A 16071-nucleotide genomic window follows, 5' to 3' on the forward strand; every position below is an offset into this window, starting at 1 on the left:
CTGGCAACTCACTTTACATTTTTGAAATGCTGAACATGTTGTAGATATATCTAAAGTTTGTAAGTTTGGTGATAAAGGGAAGGAGGAGTAAAAAGAAAAACAAAGCACTGGGTACTTCTGGTTTCCTATTTATCCCTTGCACATACTTTTCATCTTTATTCTATTTTCTAAAATAATTTTTTTGAGGAGTCACATCTGGTGGTACCCAAAGCTTTACTCCTGGCTCTGCGCTCAGGAGTCACTCCTGGTGGGCTTGGGGAATCATATGTTGTGCTGGGGATAAAACCCAGGTTGGCTGTGTGCAAGGCAAGTGATCTATCCGCTGTACTATCATTCTGGCCCATTTTTTAAGAAATTGAAATTTCTGTTAATAGAAATTTTAATAGAATACTCCTGGGAATTATTGATTTGGTTTTATGTAGATCTGCCCTAATCACCATGGGAGAGCAGATTTTAATTTAAACAAAATTTTAAGCTTTTGTTCCCCTATAGGTTCACTCATAGAAGTTTTGCTGCTTTAGTGAGATCTAATTGCAGCAGATTTCTCAAATACTTTTCCTTCCTTCAAATTCACTTCCCTGTTCCTCTTTCTCTTTCTCTCTCAGCACTCCATCTTCAAGTCTAATGAGGTGGGTGCTATTTTATCAGGGTAGCTAAGAGAGAAGCATTTTTTAGACATTCCTACCTGCATTCAGCAGTAATTTATGATCTTGAGAGAAGCAGCTACATTCTTTTGTTAGTTCTACTCTTTCCCTCCTGTAGTCTTTTTAAGTTATTAAAGGAATGTTTGTTTATACTTTACACAGGATATTTTCTTCTATGCTGATTTCATCTGTAGGTTTTAAATCCCAAATCTTTGTTAGACTGTGCCTTATAAACAATTGTTTTTAGGTTTAACAGCATCAATAAATCTTAAAATCTAGTCAGTGGGGCTAGGATTCATTTTTCTGTCAACTCCTCTTTGAAAACCTGTAAACTCTTTGGCCCATGCCATCGCCTCCCTACTCTGGCCTTGCACTAAGCACAGACAGTGCTTTTCTGGAGCTGGATGGACACATGGATCTTGGTTTTCTTCCTATGAACAGTAGAATGGATGACATTTCTAATTGCTGGTGCTATACGGCAGGGGTTCCAAGCAGACGTCACAATGTCCTCATTCTCGAAGTTGTATTGGTGAACTTGAGTTTAAGTCAGATGGTGACTGACTTAATTTATCAGCAAATTGCTTCTTTCTTGGTCCAGTTAGCCATTTTCTATTGATTGCTTCTGTTTTGTTGTTGTTGTTGTTTTCTGGGGTCACATCCAGGGGTGCTTGGGAGCCACCACTGGCTCATGTGCAAGGGTTTTTCTGAGTGATGCTCAGGATGCCATGTGGTTCTGGGGTTTGAACTCAGAGCCCCTGCATGCAAAGCATATGTTCCAGCCCCTCTGAGCCATGCCCCTGACCCTGCTTCTTTGGATTCACAATGAGCATGGGATGGGATAGGGGGTGGGGTGCAGGGATAGGTCAGATGTCCCTGTCACTGCAGTATTTCCAATGGAGAGGGGGTATGGCCCAGTGGTCAGGTGAACAAAGAAACACCAATTATTCTGATTTTGATCCACACTATGACATTTTTAGAACCCCTTGTTATTGAACTTCATATTGCATTTGTATTAAATGAGACTATCTTCAAGTGGCTTGGTATTTGACCCTGACGTTGTGATGGAGAGTTAGTTTCTTGGTATATAGTAGTGTGTGTGTGTGTGTGTGTGTGTGTGTGTGTGTGTGTGTGTGTGTGGAGCTGGGATGCAGGTGGGGTCGCAGAAATCCATGTCTTTATGGAGCCTGGTGTTCTATCTCTTTCATAGTGTTAGAAAATTATATGAAAAATAGCACTGTCGCACTGTAGCACTGTTCTCCCGTTGTTCATCGATTTGCTCGAGTGGGCCCAGTAACGTGCCCATTGTGAGACTTCTTGTTATTGTGTTTGGCATTTCGAATACCTCACGTGTAGCTTGCCAGGCTTTGCCGTGCAGATACTCTCAGTAGCTTGCCGGGCTCTCCAAATATGAAAAATAAAAATTATAAATTTTGTTTCTTTTTGCTTCACACCCCACTGTGCTTAGGGCTTGCTTACTCTACTGAGGGATCACTCCTGGCAGTTATTGGGGGACAGTTTGGGGTGCCAGAAATAAAACTTGGGACAGTTATATACAAGTTATGTGAAACACCCTACCTGTTGTACTATCTCTCTGGTCCTTCTTTTGTAATAGGGGGATTTAGGCCACAACCAGCTATGTTTAGGACATACACCTGGCACTGTGCTTAGGGATCACTCATGATGAAGTGCGGAGAACCATATAGGATGATAGGGATCAAACCAAGGTCAGCTGAATGCAAGGCAAGCACCTTTCCTGCTATCTCTCTGACTTGGAAAACTTAGAAATTTTAGTCCCAGTGTCTAGGACTCAGTAGATTTAACACCTAACATTGCTGATTTTGTGAAGTCGTAACACGGCCTCACTTGATCACTTGACATCCCGTTACTCATCGAATCGCTCAAGTGGGTGCCAGTAACATCTCCATTCATCCCGTTAGTCACATGCTACTGTAGCCTGGTGGTGTCTGCTTGTTCTAGGAACACGAAAAGCCTCAAATCAATCGTTCAGGGTCTTTACAAAGAAGTCTGACCATCTTGTAGGTGGGTGGCTATGTTATCTTTTGACGTCCTGTGGAATCCAGTCGGTAATGGCTCTAGCCCAGCAGTTTTCTCCAAATCTCATTATGTGTTCATCCCATCTGATTTTCGACAGCTTGGCAAATGAGATAGCATTCCTGATTCCTTTTTTTTTCTCTAATGAATAGAGTCTATTTTATTATCCATTTATTGACTGGTTAGATAATCAATTATTTTTTTTAAATTTTTTTAATTTTTATTAGTGAGACGCCATGAGGTACAGTTGTAGACTTACAAATTTTTGTGCTTGGGTTTCAATTATACAATGATCCAATACCCATCCCTCCACCAGTGCCCATTTCCTACCACCAAGGATCCCAGTATCCCTCCCACTCCCCATCCCCCCCATCCCACCCTGCCTCTGTGGCAGGGCATACCCTTTTGTTCTCTCTCTCCTTTTGGATGTTGTGCTTTGCAAAAGAGGCATTGAGTGGCAATCATGTTTGGTCTATAGTCTACTTTCAGCATGCTTCTCCCATCCTGGGAGGATCCTCCCAACACCCTTTATTTGGTGCTCCCTACTCTATCTTAGCTCCCTTTTCCCCTAGCATGTGTAGCTGGCCTCCAAGCCATGGAGCAAAATTCCTGGTACTAATCTTGGCCATTCTTGGGTTTTAGTCTCCTATTTTGTTACTTTATGTTCCCCAGATGAATGTAATCTTTCTATGTCTATCCCTCTCTTTCTGACTCATTTCGCTTAACATGATACTTTCCATATAGTACCACTTGTATGTAAATTTCATGACTTCATCTTTTCTAACAGCTACATACATTGTGTAAATGTACCAAAGTTTCTTTAACCAGTCATCTGTTCTCGGGCATTTGGGTTTTTCCAGATTCTGACTATTGTAAAGAGTGCTGCAGTGAACAAACAAGTGCAGATGTCACTTCAACTATACCTTTTTGCCTTTCTGGGATATATTCCCAGGAGTGGTATTGCTGGGTCAAATGGGAGCTCAATTTCTAATTTTTTGAGAATCATCCATACTGTTTTCCAAAAGGGCTGAACCAGTTGGCATTCCCACCAGCAGTGAAGGAGGGTCCCTTTCTCGCCACATCTGTGCCAGTACCAGTTGCTTTTGTTCTTGTGGATGTGGGCCAGTCTCTGTAGTGTGAAATGATATCTCATTGTGGTTTTGATCTACATCTCCTGATGATTAATGATGTGGAGCATTTTCTCATGTGCCTTTTAGCCATTCGTATTTCTTCTTTGAGAAAGTTTCTGTTCATTTCATCGCCCCAGTTTTTGATGGGGTTGGATGTTTTCTTCTTGTGGAGTTCAACCAGTACTTTGTATATCCTTGATATCAATCCCTTGTTGGCATCCCTGATTCTTGACCATCAATGGAGGTTGGAATTTCGGATTCTTTTCTCTCATTTGAGTGAAATGTGATACTCCGAGCATAGCTCTTTCGATTCCTCTTTGGGAGACCCGAATAGCATTCTCATCCTGTTTTCATAGGGCCCAGGTCTCTGAGGAGTATGTTAATGCAGGAAGAACAGTGGAATCGAAGAGATGTGCTCTTCGTCCTCTTAGCTATTTCTTTGATGCTCTTGAAGGCGTTCTAAGCCTCTCTCTTCCTCCTGCGCAACTCAGGTGCCAGGGTATTTGTCATGTTGACTTCTCAACCTATGTACAAATAACTGTTGCATTTGGAGATGTTCATTCCGTTGAGAGTGAATGGAACGTCAGGAACGAGACCATTTCTCATAAACATTGTCTTCATGAGATTTAGCTGTAGTCCGACCTTTCCACACTCATGATCGAAGTCGGCCAGCATTTGTGCTGCTTGGCTAATGTTTGGTGTTATTACAATGATGTCATCAGCGAAGTGGAGGTGGTGTAGTTGCCGACCGTCTATCTTCACTCCCATTCCTTCCCATTCCAGTTATCGCAAACACAGCTCATTACAAGGAAATCTTATTTAGCAAACTTTAGTTATGCTGAATTTATTTCATGTGTATGTAAGTAAGTAAAGTAAGTAAAGGCCCTCCCGTTGATCATCAATTTGCTCGAGCAGGCCCAGTAACATCTCCATTGGAGACTTTGTTGTTACTGTGTCTGGCATACCGAATACGTCACGGGGAGCTTGCCAGGCTCTGCTGTGCGGGCGAGATACTCTCGGTAGCTTGCCGGGCTCTCCGAGAGGGGCGGAGGAATCGAACTCGGGTCGGCCATGTTGGCTGCGTGCAAGGCAAAGGCCCTACCGCTGTGCTATAGCCCCAGACTTCTATACATGTGTATGTATAGATGTTAAAAACCACTGTGTGTCAGTATTTCATAAAACCTTGGTACGATCATTGTGTGTTCCTTTTTTGGTTTCCTTTTTTAAATTTCAAAAGACAATGTGACCTTTTGTGCCACCCCTGCAGGTGCCGCTGATAGATCTCACGCTTGGGAGAACCTGGGTCCTGTATGCTGCATGATGGGAATCTTCTAATCTGATAGTCTTCCTTAGAATAGCTGGGTTTAGCAATTGCTCAATCCTTTTCAATCCTTTGACTTGTTTTTTTTTTTATTTTTTATTTTTTATTTTTTTGCTTTTTTGCGTTCCACCCTGTGATACTCAGATTTCTCCTGGCTCTGCACTCAGGGATTACTCCTGGTGGTGCTGAGGGACCACATGGAATGCTAGGAATCAGCTGCATACAAGGCAAACACCCTCCCAGCTGTTCTATTGATCCAGCCCCTTGCCATTAAAAGAGACAGGAAATATAAGAACCTGATAAAAATAGATTGTGTGTGTGTGTGTGTGTGTGTGGCTGTGTATATAAGTAATTTCCTTTATTGGCATTGTTTTGGTTTTGCCTGCTCGAGTTTTATGCCTGTTCATTTTCATCACTATTAAGTTATAAGAAGAAAACCTTAGAGAGGAACAGGTATAGAATGGCTCATTCATTTGTAGGATATAAATATATAGTATGAGACTAATTGCCAAGGCAAGTGGCCTGGAGGACTGGTCAAGTGTGAAAAGCTTGCCACAAGAGTGTGTGGGGACAAAGGATTAAGAAGGGACAAGCGTGACAATAATATTTAGAAATGATCATTTTGGACAGGAACTGAGAGTTGAATGTAGGTAAAGGGATATACCTGATAACCTTTCATTATCTGTATTGCAAACCATAAGTCCCAAAGGGTAAAACAGAGGGTAGGGGGAAGAGAAGAAAATTTCTGGCCATAATAATGGCAGGTGGGGGCTGCGGGTGTGAAGGGTAGGGGGATCATTGGTGGTGGGACAAGCACACTGGTGAAGCAAGGGTGGGGGGTTGAAACATTATATGACTGAAATCTAATCATGAACAACTCTGTAATGTGTTTATCACTGTGATTCAATAAAAATAATTGTTTAAATGAAAAATAAATAAATAAATAAAGAAGAAGAAAACTTTAGGTTAGGAAAAATGCTCCATCCTAATGTGTCCCTGTACTATGAAACATTGTAGGGGAAAATAAGTAGGAGGTGAACGTCTGATAACAATGAATGAGTTTTATGTCCTATAGGTAAAGGAGATCCTGATTCTTTTTTTTTGTATATTTATTCTTTTCATTTTTATTTTTGTGGGCCACTCCCAGCAATGCTCAGGGGACCTTGGGTGCCAGGGATCAAACTAGGGCTCCTGCAGGTAAAACATCCCTTTGAGCCTTTGAGCCCTCTCCCTGTCATTCTCTTCTTGAGGAAGGACCTGTCCAGCAGTGCTCATGGCCCCTTGGGGCCAGTCCCAGTGATGCTCCTTTCCAGTAGTACTGATCCCCTGGTAGTGCTGCATGTGATACAGAATCAAACTCTGGGCTTTGCTCGCCGGGCCCGTGCTCCAGCCCTTGAGCTATCTCTCCAGCTCAACCTACTTATTCTCTATGATGCTCTTGATGCTGTAGGTGGAGGTAAGGGGTGCAAATATTACTTAAGGGTACTTAGAGAACTAGAACAATTAAATTTCTTTGATAATTGTTACCCCTCAACTGGTAGTCAGGAATATGCCTTTCCCCCTCTTTTGTTTCATTTTTATTTTTGGACCCACAGCCAGCAGAACTCAGAGACTGCTCCTGGCTCTGTGCTTAAGAGTGACCTCTGTTAGTTTGGGAAGGAAAATATGCAGTTCTGGGAGTCTGAACCTGCATTGGCAGGATGCAAGGCCTTAACCCCTGTATTCTTTCTCTCTGACCCACTTTGAAAATATATTCTTGGGGCTGGAGCAGGTGCAGATAGTAAGGCACTTGCCTTGCACACAGCCCACCCAGATTCAGTCCCTAGCATTGCACATCGTCCCCCAGGCACTGCCAGGTATGATCCCTGAATGCAGAGCCTAGAGTAAACCCTGAGCACAGCCAGGTGTCATCCAAAAAGTATTCTTTTTTTTTCTTTTTTGGGTCACACCTGGCGGTGCACAGGGGTTACTTCTGGCTCTGCACTCAGGAACTACTCCTAGTGGTGCTCAGGGTACCATATGGGATGCTGGGAATCGAACAAGGGTCAGCTGCATGCAAGGCAAATGCCCTACCCACTGTACTATCATTCTAGCCCACCCCAAAAGTATTCTTAAAAGCCATGTGCAAAACAGTTGTGATTTAATTTCCAAAGACTAAAGCATAACTTGCGGGCTGCAGCAATAGCACAGCGGGTAGGGCGTTTGCCTTGCACACAGCCGACCCGGATTCGATTCCCAGCATCCCATATGGTCCCCCGAGCACTGCCAGGAGTAATTCCTGAGCGCATAAGCTAGGAGTAACCCCTGTGCATCGCAGAGTGTGATCTCCTCCTAATAACTTGCTACTTTACTAATTGCACCAATTATTTATTTATATACTTACATATTCATATTATTTCCCTTCCTAGTGTTGCTGTTGTTGCGATGGGGGGGGGGGGCGGAGGAGGGAGGGTGTCACATCCGCTTTTAGTGTTTGAACACTTGGCTACAGTGCTTGCCAGGGGGCGTACCACTAAATTAACAGCAGGACCCAAACTCTTTTAGTCATGGTTCTCTCTCATGCTGCTTTAGTAATGGCACACACCTGTCGAGAGAACACACAATGTAGCAGCACTGGGGGTCCAAGATAGTGGGGTACACCAGGGATCAAATGCATGGCCTTATGAGGCAGGCAGTGTTAGCCCCCAAACCATCCCTCGGATCTCCCTGTATCTATTTTTATTTTATTTTATTGGTCTCCCATCATCAGGCTGGAGTAGGGTATTTGCCTTGCACGCGGCCGACCCAGGTTAGATTCCTCTGCCCCTCTCAGAGAGCCTGGCAAGCTAATGAGAGTATCTCGCCCACAGGCAAAGCCTGGCAAGTTACCTGTGATGTATTCGATATGCCAAAAACAGTGACAACAAGTCTCACAATTTGTTGTGAATGTTACTAATGCCCACTCGAGCAAGTCAATGAACAACGGGAGGACAGTGCAGTGCAGTGCTATTTTATTTGGTCGGGGGGCTTACACCTGATGCTGGTACTCATGTCCTACTCTTGAATCTGCATGCAAGGATACTCCTACTGGTGCTCGGGGGACCATATGTAGTGATGGGGATTAAACCCGGGTTGGCTGCAAGCCAGACAAGTGCCCTGCCACTGTACTCCAGCCCTCTGTCTATTTTTAAAACAATCTGGAATCCAAATGTAAAAAAATAAATAAAGTCAGACTTCCCAGCTTAGGATTCCTCCTTTCATTTTCTAACTTAGTTTTCATGAAGAGCCAGAAATGGTAACTTCTTACCATTTGTTTCTGATTTGAATGGTTAGCAGCAGTTTAATGGGATTTTTCTTATTTAAAAATTTAGCATTATTGCTCTTAGTAAAAACTAAACAAGTGAGTTTTTCTTGCTGATGTTCATGAAGATGGGGGAGGATGGAAGATAAGAAACCTTAAGTAGAATAAGCCTACCATGATAAATGGTAAAATTCCTGTATTTCTGTTTTTCTTTTCTAGCTTGTTCGTTTTGGTTTAAGTAACCAACTGGTGGTTGCTTTTAAAGAAGAAAACACTATGGCTTTTAAGCACTTATTTTTGAAAGGCTATTCGGGCGTGGATGAAGATGACTACAGTTCTAGTGTGTACACTCAAGAGGACGCTTACGAAAGCATCTTTTTTGCCATTAATCAGGCAAGTATTCTGTTGCGAATGACCTATCCTTTAGGAACATACTGATACTTGACCTCAACAACAACAAAACAACAACAACAAAAATTATACCATACAAAATATTCTAAGGTAAATATTTCCTGAATTCTCCAAAGATGTTTATTGCTATTTCTGTAGCTACAAATTTCATCACGCAAAACAATTTTTCCTGTTTGAAATTTGTGTTTCTTTTTACTTTGGCTTTGGGGCTACACCCAACCATGCTGGAGATTAAAACCCACAGTTCCTGCATGCAAAACAAGCATACCAGCCCTTGGAGTTCTCTCCCTGGCCCCAATTTTTTTTTTTAAGTTTTAATTTGTCCCTTCATGTAGAAGTGTCCCAAAATACCAGAGTCTCTTGAATGAAGGGATAGTAAGACAAGTTAGGCAAATTGTAAAGTTGTGCTAATTTAAGGGTAAGTTTTGTCAGTCCGTGTTCATGTAAACTGTCAGGGGTGGTTGGCTTGGGTCTCGGTAATAGGTTAGGAACTGCTCATTGCTTTGGAATAAAGCAGGGGAGAAGATGAATATGCCTGGTGATGTCAGTGAGCTGGGTGACAAGCGACTGCAATTTCATGGGAAAGGGATTTTCACTGAGGTGGTGATACTGGAGTCAGGAACTGAAGCTGTGAATCTCTCGGGATCATAGGACAGTCTAAGCCAGGGAACAGCCAAGATCCCAGGAGGTTATACTGCTGGAAGTGCTGGCCATCCCAGGGACACTGGCAGTGGGGGCACAGCAGGGATGGAGCAGGCTCCAGGTGGGGAAGGCAGGCAGCCTAATGGTGTGGGCGGGGGCACCTGGAGCACAAGTTCTGGAGAGTTTTTTTGACATTGGGTATTTCCGCTCAGCCAGAGAAAACTGGCTTGTGGTATTTTGCACTGGGCACAGTCTCCTGAGAAATCTGAGAGAACAGCAGCCAGAGGGGGGCCGAGATAGAGTTTGCGTGTTGACTGTTGACTCTCAAAAGCTCCCATGCTTTTTTTTCCCTTTTAAACAGTATCATCGTCTAAAGAACATCTCTGTAGGGACCCTTGATTATGGAAAAAGTGAAGACAACGGAATTGGCTTGAAAGTATGTAAGCAGCAGTACAAGAGAGGGGCCGTGTTCCCTTTGAATGAGACTCTGAACATTGACAGCGACATTGAGAGAGGTGATGCCCTCCCCCTCCGCCGCCACACACACATATCCCTTTACATCAGCGCTGAAGAGTAGGAGTGCCCTCCTGGGCTGGCAACCTAAGACCCCCTTGTTTAGTGAAAGCCCAGCTGTTGCAGGCTCTTGCTGTCACAGTTGCTGAGAGTGTCTCGGTTCAGGAAACTTAGGGTCTAAGTCATAGGTCTAGAGCGCTTTGGTGATAGGTCTAATGCTCTTAGGATTCTTTAGGGGCTAAGCAGGTGTTTCCTGTATAGTTTTTTTGTTGTTGTAGTTTCTCAAGGAGGGGTTAGGGTTTTTGAAAAAAAAAAAGAGAGAAATCTGCTTTTATTCAATACTAGGTGTAAAATGCTTTCTATACCTTATTATTATTATTATGACTTATAAAATCTAGGCATATCATCAGTGTTCACTGTGATTAAGCATCAGCTTTCTCTTTTAGGAAATGACTTGACAAAAAGCTCAGATGAAGTGGAATCCTTGGGTGGAATCTGTTGCGAATTTAAAAGCAGGGATGCGGGGGGGTGGGGCTGTGGCTCAGTGACGGAGTGCACACTTGCACCTGGGGGGCCCTGCGTGCCAGCTGAGGCCTGGTTTGCGCACCACCATTGGAAACAGCAACAGCAACAAATGACAATAAGAAAACAACCTTGGGGCCGGAGCGATAGCACAGGGGGGTAGAGTGTTTGCCTTGTACACGGCTGACCCGGGTTTGATCCACGGCATTCCATATGATCCCTCAAGCACTGCCAGAAGTAATTCCTGAGTGCAGAGCCAGGAATAACCCACGCGCATCGCCGAGTGAGGCTCAAAAAAGAAAAAAAAATTAAACAACCTTGTTTTTGGAAGTGTAAAATTTGACTTAAGACTCTATAGGGCTCTTGTTAGTCATTCAACAAACCTCTGTCTTATTCCTCTGTTTTCCCAAGCAGTGTCCATGTGTGGGGGAGAACTGCCAGCCATCCTCAACCACCTGAGCTGCTGATTCCGAACTAGGGTCTCAGGGTATGGTGCTCAGGCCTTGTGGTCCTGGGGATCACTGGGACCACCCTGCTGGTGTTCTGGGGCTTCCAAGTCTACACCCAGCAACGTGTAAATGACTATCTGAAGCAAGGCACACCTGTGTCCTTGTCCCTCTGCTATTTCCCCAGGCTCTCAACCAACTTTGTTTTTTATGTGAGATGGTGAAAATTAATCACGCAGGGCTGAAGTAGCCAGCAGTCAGGAGCAGGAGTCATAGTCACAGTTTATACAGGGGAGGGAGGGAGTTGGTTTTGGTTTTGGTTGTGGCCATACCCAGTGATGTTCGGCGTCAGCGGATGCCCTAGTAGGTGAAAGCTGGGGCTGAACATGTGGTGAGTGACTCCTCTTCATGTGCCTCTCGAAAACGCTATGACTCAGGGGGATGCACCACACAAGTGATCTACCTGTGGCTTTCTGTAACTCTTTCTGAACTCTCCTGGAAAACAGATGTAAGAAATGTGATCAAAGTTCAAGTCTCTGGCTGAGTAGAACATGCAGTAGCAGGAAGCAGGATTTCTTTCTGCACAGTAGTGCCTGCCATTCTTTCCTATGTCAGATTATGGATTTTTTGTGTGTGAGTTTGTTGGGTGGCGGGGAGCACAACCCGAGATGTTCCAGGCTCTCTACTGGCTCTAAGCTCAGGAATTGCTCCTGGAGGTGCTTGAGAGACTTTATGGGATGCTGAGGATCAAACCTAGGTCAGCCGCAATGCAAGGCCTTACCGCAGTACCATCTCTCCTGCCCCCAGAATATGGAATTTTTTAAAACCAAACGGAAAGAACTTGATTAATTTGATTTTGAGAAACTGCTTGTATATTCACTGTATTCTTTGAGTTGTTAAATTTGATTTATCGAAAGAAGTCTTTTTTTAAAAGAAAGAAAATATCTACTCACAAGATAATATTCTTGTAAATTTGAGAGTGGATTTTAGATTATTTTCTTAGATGCTTTGGATGAAGCCCAAAGATTATATAAATGGGAGTTAAGTTTGAACCCATTAGGGACTTCGTAGATTTTCATTTTGTTTTTGTTTTGTGATGTCAGGAATTGAATGCTCTGCCTCACACAAGCATGGGAATGAAATACAAGTGAACTAAGCTCAGGTCCAGACAGTGGGCAAGATAGTTTAAGTAGAGAATTAGCAACTATCTAGATGACTTGTTTGCAGGTTATATATTGTATTCACAGTGCAGGGAATCACCCTGAGGATGGCCTGTTGAGCAGAGTTGTAATTGGTCAGGCCAAGGGTTTTCCTGTGTTCCTGATATGGACCCACCTCTCCATTTGTGTCTCCAAATCTGTAGCACTACGTTTCACTCTCCATTAGGAATCTTGCTCAGAATACTTTGATACCAAATAGATTTTAGGTGCCTTCTGTTCTCCTTTCCATGTGATGTTCTGACACTCCATAATTGTTCCTGCTGTTTTAAGAACATATCTGATCCATCCTCTCTTCTTTTTCTAAGACGTGACTATTTCACTAGCCTTGTTCATTTGCTCAAATTCTTTGTTGTGTAAGTGAAAATTATTTGAATGATGGGGTTGCTAGCCTTAGACTAATGTTCTTTTTGAAGCATAAGGTTTTTGTCATACTTCAGAAAAAAGAAACAAAAACAGAACCCAGTCCTTAGGTCGTGCTGCCACCATGTGCTCAGTGGCCAAATAGCAATAACTGTGGCAATAAAGCTACAAGTAAACCTTGGGGTTCTAAAAACAGATTTAAAGAAAGGCTCACTCAAGAATTGCAAACAATGTAACATAAAATTTGAGTAAAATTAATTTATAAGGCAAATTATAGATAGTGTAGTTAAATTTTTTGAAGTCATACTTCTCTGCATTTAATATGCTGTAATTTTTTTAAAAAGGCTTTTTTTTTCTTTTTTCTCTTTGCTTTTGGGGATACACCTAATGGTGCTCGGTGCTTCTGGTTCTGCATTCAGGAACCATTCCTGGAGGATCTGGGGAGTCATATGGGGTTCCGAGGATCAAACCAGTATCAGCAGCATGCAAGGCAAGCACCTTAATCCCTGAATCATCTGTTAAATCCATGAAAATACATTCTGAAGTTCTGAAGGCAGTCAATAGGAGAATCTAGATGTTGAGGTCAAAGAATCTTCAAATAATTGGTTCTCAGAAATATTCGTCAGGTTCCCCATTTCTAGCTTGTGTAGTTTCAGAAAAAGACTTTGTCCTAATTCATCCAAGTCAAAAAGATTGGAAGAAAAACTGGAAACATTAGTTTTGTTGCAGGCTGATAGATGGAGAACCCTAAGATGAGTTTTGGGGAAATAATAAAACTATCCCTGAAGCAGCCCAAAGGCACGAGAACTGCATCCCCTTGAGATGCAAAGTCTGAACTCTGGAGAAAATGAGCCACTACCCAAAATAAGAAACTGAGACACCATCCAGAGAAGGATGGATCCCCTTGAAAAAAAGAGCTTTGGGAGAATGTAAAGGTCATAATAAGAATCTGAAAGGGCCATCCAGAATCCAAGAATAGTTCTTTGTGACAATGCCCAGATTAACTTTTCTCTGCAGTGAGCATTCCAGGCCAAGACAGGAAGAAGTCCTTCTATAAAACCAACTTTGGAAAGGTGTGTAGGGCTCACACTCCACCCTGGAGATTGGCCAGCATCTTGACCTAAAATGTGTTTCCTTTTTTAACTTTATGGCCTATTTTCCAACTTGGAGACAGGCCTGCATTTCAACCTGATGCATACTCTTTGCTTTTTCCTTCTCGAGAAGTCAGCATTCTCTCTTAAACAAGTATCTTTCTCTCTCTTTCCCTCCCCTCGCTTGTCTCTGACTAAACTTCTTTAAATGAAACTCTTTCACTTCACTATTTCATCTCCTGAAATTCTTTTCTGTGAGGGAACATGATGTTTCTGGAAAACCTAGGACTGACTTACTTTCCTTTTCCTGCAAAGAACAATTTCTTGCTCCAGCCTGAGTCCACAGGTCCCTGAGAACATGGGTGTTGGGGACCAGTGCCCACGCTGTGTAGATTAAGTGAGCTACAGACACAACTTGATATGCCCCATGGAACTGGTGACACTCCGGCGTCCAGTCCCTCTAAGTGCCCACAGATGGCTTTACCATCACTAACCCACATCGGGCATTCCTGGGGTGACTGACGGTGGGGGGTGGGGTTGACAGATGGGCAGATGGGTGGTAGCACTCTTTTTCTCTGGGCTACTCCCTTCGCTCTCCACCCACTCAAGTCACATGCAGCCTAACTGGTGAGATATCCAGGACTCAGGTGATATGCTGTGTGATTTGTGAATTCCCCGGAAAGTCACTTATTTTGGTGGGACTCCCATCTCTCCCACCTGCAAGTTTGGAAGGTAATAATCAGATATTAGAAGAACTCAGTCCAGTCCAACATAAGTAGAAAGCAAAGATTTCAAAAATCATCAGAACTAGAAGTTCTTCAAAAAGTTCCAAAACATTTTATTTCTATACTCATTTCAATTGTAATGAATTTAATTCCAATTTAAAATTGTTCTGAAAATAAAAATCCAGTTCCTATACATCTGATCTCTTTGCATAAGGGCAGTAAGATTAGCGAGCCATACAGACTAGTGGTTTTCAACCACATCATACCTTGGAGTTGGAAATAGCTGATATTGACTCTTAGTTTGCTGGATATTTTCATAAAAAGTTGAGCTCCTAATGGTTTCTCAGGACTCTCGGAAGCCAAACCAAAATCTCACTATTATTCTCTGCCTGCAATAGCTATGTCTTTGGGTTAATTTCTTTTCTCGTACAAAGTCTCAAAATATACTCGAGTTTCTGGGTTTTTTGTTTGTTTGATTTACGGCTGTCCAGTGATGACTCAGTGGTGACTTCTGACTCTACAGTCAGGAATTACTCCTGGCGGTGCTTGGGGGACCATATGGGATGTCAGGAATTGAACCCAGCTTACCCAGGGGCAAGGCAAACTCTCTAGCCACTGTACTCTCACTTTGACCCCAATACTGAAGTTTCTGGACCTGCAAAGTGTCCTTGTCTCTCCTGATATACTGTCTGGCACCGTATCACCAACGTATTAGGCTGCTTTCTCTTTGTTACCTTTCTCAAATTCAGTCAAAGTGTTAGCAGTATAGCCTTGTTGCCAGTAGTTAATTATAGGGAAACATAGATTATTTAAATATATGCAGATCAACATATTGCCATGAAAATGAGAATACTTACTGTTAGAAGTTTTCATATTCTGATGCAATCAGGGAGAGAAAGGCGAAATGTTTTAGTTCTATTCACAAAAAGGTCTAATTTACATTGCTGCAGGCCATAGCTAAAAACAGAAAAGAAATTATTTCTTCAAATCACAAACAGAAAAGACAAAATGTGAAAGCAAAATATTGATGTTTCCCCAAAAATGTTAAAATTACATTTGTCTGCAATAGTTTGTTCAGTCCTATGACCCTTAAGTGGTCCTGCGATCCTGTGGTACGCGATTTCAGGAGTTCCGTGAGACTGTTCCTCTTGCTCCACGATGCAGTTCTTCTCATTCCTAGGAAAGCCGAGCTTGATCACTCAGGGCAGTGTCTGTCAGAGGCTCTGCTTATAAAAGTTCTGTCCTTCCCTGTTACCGTTAATAAGGTTATGTCGGGACATCTTTGGAACATTGTATGTATCTTGCATCTCATCATACTCTGATCCACTAGTTTTAGCATCTGACTTTTGCCTGAAGCAACCGTGTGTGTTTTCTTTGCCCTAGATTGTGACTACTTGGCCCTCCCGACTCTTTCCCAGAAGCCCCAGGAATGGAAGAGCTCGCCATTCTTCAAACTAGATTTTTATCGGTAAATGTATTTGAAGTCATTTCCCAGGAGACGGGAGTGGGGAGAGAAGATGAAAGCAGTAAGACTCTGTCACTCCATTCCTTGTGGAATTCCCTTTTTCAGGCTCTTACAGGTTGAAATCTCCTTTCACCTAAAAGGCATCGACCTACAGACAATTCACTCCCGAGAGCTGCCAGACTGTTATGTCTTCCAGAACACGGTGAGGGTCTATCTTATTAAGCCATGTTTGTGATTTTTCTCTACCCT

At 42.9% G+C, this 16071-nt stretch overlaps 1 protein-coding gene across 2 annotated transcripts in view; it reads left to right on the top strand.

Annotated features, from left to right (window-relative positions):
• The window catches only part of MCOLN2 (mucolipin TRP cation channel 2), a 67115-nt gene that overhangs the window by 18091 nt on the left and 32953 nt on the right, over positions 1–16071 (top strand). For both annotated transcript variants that reach the window (XM_056123403.1, XM_056123402.1), the window contains exons 3-6: positions 8647–8820; positions 9842–9995; positions 15741–15825; positions 15928–16024. In XM_056123403.1, coding sequence (XP_055979378.1) covers positions 8647–8820; positions 9842–9995; positions 15741–15825; positions 15928–16024 — 510 coding nt within the window. The remainder of the gene's footprint in view (positions 1–8646; positions 8821–9841; positions 9996–15740; positions 15826–15927; positions 16025–16071) is intronic.

This window comes from Sorex fumeus, unplaced genomic scaffold, assembly GCF_029834395.1.
Source record: "Sorex fumeus unplaced genomic scaffold, SorFum_2.1 ptg000047l, whole genome shotgun sequence".
Taxonomy (NCBI): Eukaryota; Metazoa; Chordata; class Mammalia; order Eulipotyphla; family Soricidae; genus Sorex; species Sorex fumeus.